Source organism: Branchiostoma belcheri, unplaced genomic scaffold, assembly GCF_001625305.1.
Source record: "Branchiostoma belcheri isolate BF01 breed outbred unplaced genomic scaffold, Haploidv18h27 scaffold3, whole genome shotgun sequence".
Classification (NCBI taxonomy): domain Eukaryota; kingdom Metazoa; phylum Chordata; class Leptocardii; order Amphioxiformes; family Branchiostomatidae; genus Branchiostoma; species Branchiostoma belcheri.
The window spans coordinates 7,763,236-7,775,616 of record NW_017803909.1 but is presented as its reverse complement, the minus strand read 5'-3'; the positions used below and the strand labels follow the sequence as shown (position 1 = coordinate 7,775,616).

General features: G+C 40.9%; 1 protein-coding gene across 17 annotated transcripts in view; it reads left to right on the top strand.

Moving 5' to 3' along the window:
- Window positions 1-294: 294 nt before the first annotated feature.
- LOC109473773 (FH1/FH2 domain-containing protein 3-like) overlaps window positions 295-12,381 on the top strand; it is a 69,024-nt gene continuing 56,937 nt past the window's right edge. For 7 of the 17 annotated variants that reach the window (XM_019773822.1, XM_019773821.1, XM_019773820.1 and 4 more), the window contains exons 1-3: window positions 296-524; window positions 911-1,011; window positions 1,466-1,524. In XM_019773822.1, the coding sequence (XP_019629381.1) occupies window positions 360-524; window positions 911-1,011; window positions 1,466-1,524 (325 nt within the window). In that variant the 5' untranslated portion in view covers window positions 296-359. Of the gene's footprint in view, window positions 525-910; window positions 1,012-1,465; window positions 1,525-12,381 lie in introns of all 17 variants that reach the window. The other 10 variants (XM_019773818.1, XM_019773816.1, XM_019773812.1 and 7 more) reach the window with 2 other exon arrangements.

The following is a 12,381-nucleotide window of genomic DNA, read 5'->3' as shown; positions in this document are numbered from 1 at the left end:
AACAAAGCGGAACGACTTTGAAAAAAGCGCTTCACCGCTGTTGTCCCGTTACGGCTTGATCACGTGACATAAACAGCTAATTATGGGACACGTAACGTGTGACGTATGATGTTAGTACGCCTGCCGCTAAAAGTAGTCCCAATATTTCACGGCCCACGTTTCAAATCTCTTTCGCACCATCGTATAAATATTTTATGTTTTCGTTATATTGATAGGTCATGTGAAAAAGGGTGTGAGTTAGATGAACGGATTTCCGCGCGACAGAAGGAGGGTATTTTGGGAATGTGGTTCGGCGCGGAGGCACACAGATCGGTGCGTGAGTAGGCGTCTCAGGGGGTTAGCAGAGTTGTACAGGCAAAATGGCGACGTTCACCTGCAGGGTCCAGTTCCTGGACGATACGGACCCGTTTTCTTCCACCAACTTCCCCGAGCCGACGCGTCCTCCCACCTACACCTTCAACATGTACATCCCGCTGATCGAGCAGATCGGCACGGTCCACACTCTCCTGAGAGCGCCGCACAAAGTGAGTGACATGGCCCGGGACATGATGGGGATAGAGAATCGGACGACTTTTTTTCTGAGGGGGTTTGGTCCGACCGGCTGGGACACAGCCGGTCATGTTCGAAGCACTTCGCGATCGTGTAAAGCGCTTTCCACATCTGGAAACTCGGGGAAAACAACTTACTCTTCAGGCTAATGGCTTCCTGTTTCTTATGGCTGTGTTTGACCGATTTTCTAGTGTTTTTTGACCAACAAATCTTTACTAAGCCGACGGACCCTGTCCCAAAGTTATATGGCTATGGAATAAACGTCCCCCCTCCCCACTAGCGAGAGAGGAATTTGTGACAACTGAAAGAAATTAATATTCGACACTTGTTTTAATAGTTTGTATCTTCTTTTTATTTCCAGATTGAGGACTGCGCCTTACAAATATCCCACAACGGTACTTACCTGGACTTGGACTCAACCTTGGACGAGCAAAGGGAATATTTGGAGGGTTTCGAGGACAGGTAAAAATCAAAACAAACCTAAAACTACAAGTTGTAACGCGTTGCTTCGGGGCAAATTTTGCTTTTCATTCTCACTTTGCTTCTAGATCGTCTGACACTTGTACTACTATGTTGTTGTTGTTGTTGTTGTTGTCCTTGTTTAACGTCTAATATATCGCTAGACGTGGTCACTTGGTGCTCGTTGTCACGTGGTTCATAAATGGGGGGGGGGGTACTTTTGAAAGCATTGAATGATATGGAGTTGTGTATTATGATCACACTTAAACTTAAAGAAACCGTTTGCAAATGCATTGTTCTTCTTTTCTTACTAAGTGATTTCTAAGTATGTGTCACTCTAGTGTTGTTTATATTGAGTTGAAATAACCGTTTATTACATTTGCCTGATATTTATAGAAAAGGCCATAATGACAGTTGTCATTGAAGGTGACGTTTGTTTTTGTTTACGTTTTTTTAGCCGCAAGAACTCGATGATTCTTCGCACACAGCTCTCCGTCAGGGTGCATGCCTGCATAGGTGAGTGGAACGTTGCCAAGCCACTAATTCGCATCATTCCCCAGATTTTCCCTCCAATTTCAGGGAATAAATCACCTTTTTTTTTCTTGGCATGGTTGGACCAGGTAATGGAAAACTCCTGTGTAAATAGGCCAATATGTGTCCTTGGTACAACATGGGGAGAGAGTCGTTCTGCATTGGTTCCAACCCTGCTAGAGCCAAGCACAGGCCCCACATTTTGGCTCTGCTAAATATAACGTGGCAGTCAGCTGGGCCATTTTGGACAACATGGCCCTCGCCGGTATAGGGGTCCCGAGCATTTCCTTTCCAGGGTTAGGGGGAAAGGGATGTGTCATATAGAGCTTCCTGGATTGTCTTTCCACTTCGCTGATGCGGGCAAAGTCTAATCGAGGGTGTTCTAACGTTAACATTAGTCATGTTTTGTGTATGTACTTGGTTTTAAACCCATTTATAACGTTGTACCAAAAGAACGTTACCCCCAGTATATCTCTCTGTATGGGTCCTATTTTATGTGACCAAACTCTTTTGGCAGCCCTTTGAAACAGCTGATCTTTTTTTATGTAGGGTTATATGGTGTCATCTACGGGTGGCGTTGCATCTCATTAATTTTGCATAACCCCATGCCAGTTGTTGTTGATATTAGCACTTGCCGTGGTGTTATTCTTGGATCCCCATATTTCACGTCCTTGGTTGTTGTTGTTTGTTTGCTATTTGGACTCCCCTGTATGTTTAGCCCTTGCTGTTTAGCACTCGCTGCTTGACCTTATATCTTCTCATCTGTTTGGCCAGTAACATGGTATCCCTAAGGAGGATGGAGGGGGGTCTTCAAATTGTGCCAATATTTGACCAAGGTGTGTGCTAAGGAGGTCTTCCCTCCTTAAGTCATACAAACATATATAAGCTTACTCTGAGGAGTTATTTCCAGACAAGAATAGCAGGCCAGCATAAAAAGGAGTGAGTGTGATTGGGTGTACTATAGTACCACTTTGATAATTTCCTAGTCTATCTCACCAGGTCATAAAAGAACCATGTACTTTCTTTGAATTTTTTGAAGCATGTAAAATTTTTTGGTGTCTTACTACCAAAACCAGATGGAAAATAGAATTTTCATGGGAAAACCCTGACTATTTACATTGCTGGAATTTTCTACTTTTTCAATGAATGAGTAACGCCCCAAAATAGTAGAGCACATAATTACAAGGCTGGATTACTGTTGTCTCAACAAAATCGCCCCAGGCCCTTAGGTAGATTGCTGAGGCATCATTTTTCAGCTTTTTGAGCACAAACTATAGGGCACCTGTCTGGAATCTTAATCATGGCGAACTGTATACACCTGGGTGCATTTTCAATAACACAATGGGTAGAGTGTATAATCCCTCTTATAAGGGCTGCCAAATGTTGACGGGATTTCAAACACTTGTGATGATTAAAATGATTACGGGTGGTCAGTCCTTCGCCGTGTCTGGAATACCAATGCTGCAGTGTTTGCATGGCGGTCGTGTAGGCCTAATTGTTTGGCAGTTTTGTGGTGTCCAGTTTTAATCTCTGTGCCGATGACACAGGGAAAGCGATGTGTCACTGATACTCCATCAACAACATGCTCGTCATAACTGATGTGTTTATTGACCCAAACGAGATGATACCGATTTCCACTGTGGTTCACTATACCTAGGTGTAATAACAACTATTGTACTTGTCTTGTTGTGTAGACCCCTTTCTATATACATGTTATTAGACACTTTGCAAAACTGTTTTATGAAGGTAATTTGTACTTTTCTGTGTAGACGTTTTTCTGGGTGGGCCCACCTTAATACCCTGTCCTTAGTTGTAGATGACAGCCAAATTACTGAACAGGCCAGTCAGAAAGGTCCTCCTTTCTTTGTGTAACTTACCTCAGCATAAATGCTACTGTTACAAAGACCGTAAGATTCCTATCTGTCCTGATAGTCATCTAGATCTCGAGTGCCGGTTTGTTGGCGTGGCAGCTGCTTTTGTGTTGTGTTCTGGTCTCCACCTACTCCCCACATCCAGACGTGTTTACTTCCTACATGTAACAAGCATGCAAATGTGTCCCCTCTCCGGGTGTGGATGTGTACTGAACTTGGTTAATGGCCTCCTGACGGCCAATATTCCAGATGTCAAATTGTGCCCGGGGTATGGCCATTTGGTGGTATGTTAAGGGGGTTCTTCAACATTGCAGTTGCGAACCGCACATTCACAGCCTGGGGGTCAAAGGATTCTCCAAGCTCTATAATTGGAAGGAACGCCTGGATACAGAGCCTACAGAGTCCCATTCAAAGATTGGGTCCCTCCGTCCGTGTCCTATCCCATCAAAGAACAAGTGCTACATGTTGTAGGTCTTGTGTACTTTTCCGTGACCAGGCAGATTTGCGGGTCAAGCCCCATTTTTCACATCCAGGGAGTTACCCACAGCGGGATTGTTGGTAGCGCTTTTGTGGTGGTGTTCTCCCAAATACCGTCTTTCAGCATACACGATTGTAAGCGTTGACGCATGTCTAGATGTGGATCCTCCCAGGTCTGCCCTTCATCAAGTACACTCCTGGTCAGGAAGAGTCGACCAAGTTTCCTCTCCATGCCTGGTCTCATGTCTGTTTATACCTTATTTGCCTTCGGTTTGCTGCTGAGTGTTTTGTGTAAGCAAGAGTGTAAGAAAAAAGATTCTTGGTGTATACCAGCTTAAATTCTCTTCTTTGCAAGCTCCAAAGAGAAGACCACTTCCTGTCTATGTACACAAACACACAATATATGGTAGGTAGTCGCCACTGTCACTAATAATGGTTTGGGATAAATTGCAGATTTCTACACTACGTCAAACTTTCCAACATGAAATTTATTCTTTAAAATTGATGATGATATATCAAAACTTGAACTGGCAAATGTACGGAAAAGTGTTGTCTCTCCCATGGAAAATGTTAGAGCCCTAATATACAAACGTTATGTCCAGTATATGACTAGTAATGCATCTTTCTTCATACTGATAAAAGAGAGAGTATGATTTGGACAGTCCTTTGATGACACAGGGTCAATAGCATATGGGTGTGAACAATGTATCCCAGCTGCATATGGCAACAGGTCTGTGTGTAGAGCTGTGTTGTCACAAATGTGCAAGCAGACCTACTAATGCCATATCAATTTAATTTGTTGTTTCTCAGATTTTTTTTCAGAAAAAGTATGAAGCGACAGGGAAAAAAATTAAAACAGGTCTAGGCATCCTATTATACTATAGTCCCAAATGCTATGATAGGAGCCATGAAGTCAACACGAAAGGCTAGGTTAATATTTGAACGATAAATTTTGAACTTATAATCAAACCACTGCATTGAGAGATGGAAAAACTGTAACGACTAGGAAGAAAGGAACTTTCCTCAACTGTTGGGGGCAAAATATGAGCATTTTTAGTTGATTCCGAACCAGAATCTTTTTTTTTTTGCAAATCAGAAAAAAATGAAGAGGCGAATCTGAGAACCAACAAATTGAATTGGTGTAGCCTAATGCCAGTAATGGTCCTGACCCAACCAACACCAAGGGTCAGACGCACTGACCCCCAGTGTTTGTGGTAACCTGAGAGTGGGCATTTCTTTCACTTTTCCCTATTTATGAGCACCTGGGGTAGCTTCCGGTCAATTGTCTACCTGACATTTAAGCTCCTCCTGGGCCCACAGTGGTCACTCAGACTTACTGAGTGTTGTCTGAGCAGTCTGTGTTACCTGGAGTTCAGTACACACTGCATATGATGTTACGGGTATTCTTAGTAATAACATTCTTGGTAGCAACTTAAATGTACAATGTACAAGTCAAATTTAGATAAACATATTTTGCCTCTGCCAGCTAACTATCAACTATGACAAAGGAACTGCAACAATCCCCTTTCTTTCTCTACCTGGATCTCTAAAGTGTATATCATATCTTGCAAGAAATATGCTAAATTGTTCAGCCTTGTTGCTACATGTATGACTGAAACCTAGGAATATATACTATATTAAAAAATTAATAGTAGTATATACCACCCACCTTGAATTGTTGTGAATTAAATGATTTATTTACTTTTGTGTAACCTAAATGTGATTAATCATTATTATAGGGACTGAGCATTATAAATGAAGAAAACAAAATTAGATGAACTGGTTTCATCTTCCCAATAACATTTCCTTTGGGCGACTCTTGCATAATTTCTGCTGGTCGTGATTTAATCAGTCCACTGGCAAATAAAAGAAAGTAGGTTACAGATGTTGCTGAAGAAAAGACGGGAGATTCCTCAGAGCCCAATTGTCGGTCAGCGGACCATTGACATGGGGTGACCTTTAAGGGGGAGTCTCCAGCTGTGAACACATCAGTATCAAAGTTTGCAGTGCCTCCATCAACAAGCCTGCTGCTCCCTGTGGCAACAACAGTCTTCTCAAGATCCTCCTCCTGGCTTGAGGACTGTCTTGGGATAATCTAAGAAACCTTATGCCAACAGTAACAGTACTATGAGACTTGGCACAGGGACAGTGTACTTCCACAGTTTGGTACATCTAATGATACAGGTGGTAGTAAAGAATACCTGTCCAAACTGAAAATTGGATACGTCGATGAAGGTTAGACATCCAGGTAATACGATACGCCAAAAAGCAGTTACTCAAGCAACTGGATATGATTTTGGAAACGGTCAGACGTTTCAGGTAGCATCCACTACCTTTTGTCAGTGACTGAGAGACCAGAGGAGAAATGCAGGTTTATAAGCACAAACTATTGATTGATGTGCAAATAAAGTGAAGACAATTTTTTAAAGTCCAAAAATGAAAATCAGTGTAATGAAAGATGGTTTGAAGGACACTTAAGAATCATTAAGCATATATAGAAGTGCAATCAAATTCAAAGGAAGTAGGTAAAATGGATGGAGACAGAGGTAGAAGACTTTTATGTGCAGGTGCAGTTCTGAAAGTTCCTGGTTTATGTTTACATCAATGCTTGTTCTAAGCATCACTTCAGGTCACTTGTTAGTGGATGCACAGATTAGACCAGGAAAGCAGAAATAACTGGACAATGGAAGCCTTGTTGTACCTGGGTTCACACTGGGCCTGGGGTTTGAAGAAGAATAGACTACAGGGAATGGATCTGTCATGGATCCATGGTAGGACCAACAAACACTGATATGAAGAGTCCTCTTGTAGATTAAAGCTTTATAAAGCTTACATTTCTGTTATTACGATCAAAATATCCCAAATCCTTCTCTTGATTTGATTTTTTTATAGCTATATATACTTCACACATGCTTCTGTAGTTGGCATGAATTTTTTACATTGTATCAAATCTACTGTAGAAGAATGTGTAAAGTAGAAAATGTGAAGAATTTGCATTCCATTGAAAGGTTTCTGTTGGTAACAGTCTATGTCTGCATGGGTACAAGTAGGCCAGATGTTATTACAGTAACGTATCTCTTGTAATGTGAAACTTTTTCGTACCCTTTTCCTTTGCCCACCCGCTTTCCTGTTCTCAGTGGGGTAACAGTCTGTCCTTTTTCATGCAGTCCATCATTTTTAACAGGTCTGTCAATAAAGTCAATAGTCAGACCCTTGCTAAAAGGAAACACAAACAAAGAAGTGCTCTTCCTTTTGAAAAAGGTGACAAACTGGTAGGGGTGGCACCAATTGTCACCTTATTATCAAACCCTGTATGAGCTTGGCTTTAGTTTCTTTTGTTTGTGGCTGCAGCAGAAACCTAGCACAAAATTTGTCTTATCATACGTGTGGAAAAGTGGTTGAAAACTGGCTGTAAACATGCTGAGAGGCTTGCTGAGTTGTTGACAGTTCCTACCAAAACCAGAAGGGCAGTAAGGCGCAAACACTGCACTCGCAGGATCTTTTATCAACAGTACTTCTTTCCCTGGACTTTCGCAGTATAAACAGATTGAAGCCGATGCTTCCATGGCCGAAGCTTTCAGACCGTTTTTGGAGGGCCAGGCCTAGTTGTTGTCTCCCTCTGTAAGAGCCTGCGATGTGTCTTGTGCGGACCGTGATTGACATAATGGTAGCTGCAGGCAGTGAAGTCTTGATGCTGGGCCAAGAAACATGAGAAAATCTTATCCTGACCTGAACTTCAGTGAAGGGGAAAAGTCCAGAGTCATTCTGCACATGTTGGTTATTCTATCTACAAATCCCCTCTTTGTTTAATACAAAGTTTTTTTTTCAGTGACCTACACTTCAATCCATGTACAGTATGTACTACTTCAACAGTTTTCTATATAAGGTACAAACAAGGTAATCATTCTCCTGTCCACTGGCATATCTAGATCAGGGGGTCCTTCAGGACAGTTCAGTAGCTCTAGGAATTAATCCTCTTGTTTAGAGGAACAAGGAATACTGACAGTAACCTGTCCTTTGGGAGTCTTCTTATCTGATCCATGATTGTGATCTACATGCTACTATAGCTTCCAGCTGTGAATGGTCCCTAACCATTTTTTTTTTTGCTAATCACTTTCACTGATAGAAGTGGTAATCTGCAGAAAATTGGACCAGTTCTGAGTTCAGTGTGAACAGCTGGTGTTGAGAGCATTTCCCAATGCCACAATTACCTGCTGGTATTGATCCGGTGGTGCTATATCAGGGCTTGAAATTTAAGGTGGTCGGATGGCCACTGACCACTACAAGTTAGGCTGGGACAACTAAAAAGACACTTTGGGACATTTTTGGTACAGTAGAAAAATAATCAACATCAGAATGTCAGCCCTTCTTTTTTTTATCAGGCACATGTCCCAGCTTTTGGATCCAGAAAAGTCCCCCTGAATTTCCTATCTACACTGCAATTATAGTGTGCCTGGGAGTGAACATATGCAAAATAAAGTTGATTTCAAGTTGAAGTCATACAATACTGTTGAAGTCATACAGTTCATCTTCAGTTCAGGACAATTGAAATTTATTTTTGGGACAGTGCTGCTGGGACAATAGGAAGAAAGTTCATTTCGAGCCCTGCTATATGGATTCCCCCAATGTGTGTATTGTGGGTACAGAAAAACACCTTTGTTAAGGTGATAGCTATGCCATTTGTACACAGGTTGGTTTGGGAGACCTTTTCGGTGTGTGTACTTAGACCCTGTTCATACCAGACTTATATTTAGCGGTTTCAACCGGTTTTTAAAAAACCGGTTTTTATTTAACCTGGTGTGAACGCAAATTAACCGGTTTTTTAGGGGTTTAAATCCGATTTTGAAAAACCACCTCGGGAGGTGGTTTTTGAGGGGTTTTTCCACCGAAAAACCTGGTCTGAACGCTAAGGGTTTATTGAACCGGTTTTTGCGTCATAATTCCGGGGTCACGGGGTCAGCATCCTGACCGTGTGCGACCTGCAAGCTTTTTTGATCGCGTTGTTTTGACCAAGTTGAGTTCGTTTCCACTGTTTTTCCATGGTTTCTCTTTATTTTGCGATGGAATCAGCATATGCAACCTGGTCGGCGGACGAGACGCTCCTGATACTTAGGTTTGGAGAGCAGGAGTCGCCGAATTCGAAAAAGCTGGGGGGTGGCGAGGGTTCTACCGAAACAAAAATGTTGGAGGAGGCTGATTTCTTGAAAATAAAGGATCAGTGCCGCCGTAAGGTAAAAAAAAAAACTGAAGACGGCATACAAGTAAGAAGGCCAAGGACAACAATCAGAAGAGCGGGAGGAACGGTTATTACCTTCGCCAAGAAGGTTATGTTTTCGTAGGCGTTCGTGTGTGTGTGTGTCTGTCTGTCTGTCTGTAAACACGATAACTTGAGAAGGCTTAAATGGATTGACTTCATATTTGGTAGGTGGGTAGGTCTTGATGAGACCTCGAAATGATTAGATTTTGGGCCCCCTGGCGGCTTCTTATGGTACTGCAGCTGAACTTCCGGTTTTGATATCTCGTGATCTGGACGTGCTAGGGTCACGAAATTTGGATGATAGGTAGGTCTTGTGCTGGGGAATAAGTGACATAGGTTTGGGCCCCCTATCGGCTTGCTCAGGAACTGCAGGGCCATTTCTTTGAAAATATTCATAAGAGGATAACTCAAGAACCGGTGGACGGATCATCATGATTTTTGTTATGTAAGTAGCTTAAGTGATGCTTGACATAATTATGCGACAATTATGCAAATCTGGACGTAATTTGCATAATTAATGAGGAAATTCGGTAAATCAGCTGCATTACATTATAGGACTATTCAAGCTTGAGACATATGTAATTGACAACGAGAAAAACACAGGCAGATATTAATTATGTAAATTAACACTTAATTTGCATAATTAATGAGAAAATGTTATAATTCCATAATGGTAACTGCCTGGAATTTCATACTTAGGGTATTTGCAAGTTAAGTGAATGTGTACATCATTAAACATAATTTATTCAAATAAGGACCTCATTTGCATAATTTATGAGGTAATGATAGAATGGCTTTCTTTTTTAAGATAAGGCTGTCTTTTATGGATAATATGATCAACTCATATAATTCATGCAAATGAGGATCCTATTTGCATAATCAGGAGGAATAATCTTTACTTTGTCATAAAGATTAACATCATTTGGCGAAGGTATGAGATCGTGGGACTCTAGTTCAAACTGCAGTCATGGCCGATTAATTGGATATTCACCGGACAGGATTTTTTCAAAACCGGTTATCAAAAGTCTGGTATGAACGCTAAGGGTTTTAGCCGGGTTTTTGAAAAACCGGTTGAAACCGCTAAATGTAAGTCTGGTTTGAACAGGGTCTTACAGAATTCTTTTGGCTATGATGTCAACGCAAAGGCGGAAGGGATTTCAGTCTGTTGGATTGTTGTGTGACATGGGCAGTTAGACAACTGCATGGTAGCTCTTTGAAGATTGATTTTCTATCTTCTATTCAAAACAAAATTGTTATTGATTTCAGACACTACCCTGTACTACAAACATACAACAGGAAGATGAAAAGTAAACAAAAAAATTAGTATTGTTGTTGTCACTGTAGTATAGAGTGGTGATCCTTTTTTTTTCATGATAACAAAAAATTGCTCTTTTCTTTGCCAGGCAATCGTAAGCTGAAATGTATGCAATGTTTTTCATCCAGTTTTGTATGCTAGTCATTTAGCATGCCATGTAATGATATGTGCAATTCCTGATGTGAAATGCTCCTTCAGATAAAAGACTAGAGAGGAGAGCAAATAGATACTCTGACTAGAGACATTAAAGGACAAAAGCAACCAGGATAAAAATGTCCAACACCACATACCATAGCCACATGCCCACTCATTAGACCCCATGATTAATTGTGTGTGCTGAAGACTATTTTGGTCTCAGACAGAGTGGTGGTTCAGTGTAGGGTGGCGCCCAACTCGGTGTCATATACTGTAGTTTGCATCCAGGCATGTTGTACAAATGTACACTCACTCCACATGTTTACTTATAGTTAAACTTGCTAAATATAGAGTGATACAGCCCGGTTAGTCTGTTATTGGCCATGTGAGTCAGACACTACAGAGGTGTAGAATAGGCAGTGTAGGTTTCAGATTTCTGGAACCTTTTTTCTGTACTTGAAATGACTACGAATATGCGACTTTCCTTGTCATAGAATTAGGAACCCTTTTCCGTATGTTTACTTCTAGTTAAACTTCCTAAATATAGAGTGATACAGCCCGGTTAGTCTGTTAATGGCCATGTGACTGTGAGTCAGACACTACAGAGGTGCAGAATAGGCAGTGTAGGTTTCAGATTTCTGGAAATCCTTTTTGTACTTAAAATCCTTTTCTGTACTTATGAATATGTGACTTTCCTTGTCATAAAACTAGGAACCTTTTCCCATATGTTTACATTTAAACTTGCTAAATATAGAGTGATACAGCCCACTTATTCTGTTAGTGGCCATGTGAGTCAGACACTACAGAGATGTAGAATAGGCAGTATAGGTTTCAGATTTCTGGAAACCCTTTACTTGAAATGACTACGAATATGTGACTTTCCCGATTGTCATAGTACCTTTTTTCCAGTTTAATTTCAGATTTCGGCATCTGAAAATCTTTCAGGATTTGTGTATTCCGAAGTGTCATGTCATTAGTATGTAGGGATTAGACAGAAATGAGCTATTTTTGTTGACAGGGTCAGACCAGGGGTGGGGTGAGGGGGGGGGGCAGACATGTATTTATTTTTGATCCCAGCTGGAGTTGCTACTGTGCAGTTACTGTAGCTTCACTACACTATCAAAATACTCAGCATTTTAACATTGTACAAGAAAATACAAGTTTTTATCATAGGTTCAAAGGGTGTTGCAAAATGTATTTGTTAATCATGGAAAAAAGGCATTTGTTTGCTTTTGGATGAAAAGGACTGAGGAAACTAATATAGTCTGGGTCAATGAAGCACAAGGACACTGGTAACATATTACATGTTCGGAAATGGTTGCATGTAATTAAACTGGTTCATTGAAAATGATATGGCATATAATATGTTAATAGAATTAGCTGATGAATGGTGCACATGTATAAAATGATAGGGGTAATGGGTTGATAAGGAGAAATTGTGAATATCTTGTACATTTTTACATATGTCTTTGCCACGAACTATAAGTAATGGATCGTATGTATTCCGTAAAATTCATATGAATTCCGTAAAATTTGTATGAATTCTGTAAAATTTGTATGAATTCCGTAAAATTCGTATGAATTCCGTAAATTCGTATGAATTCTGTAAATTCGTATGGATTCTTTGGCACCCCTGAAGCCGGTTGCCACATTTTTGATGTACCAGAGTGTCCTGGGTACAAGATTTGATTGATTAATAAGCAAAAAGGTCAAAGGGGACAGGATGAAGTTGTTCCCAGGATTCATATGATGCCCTCTATCTTTATCTCAGCATAACTCATGCCATG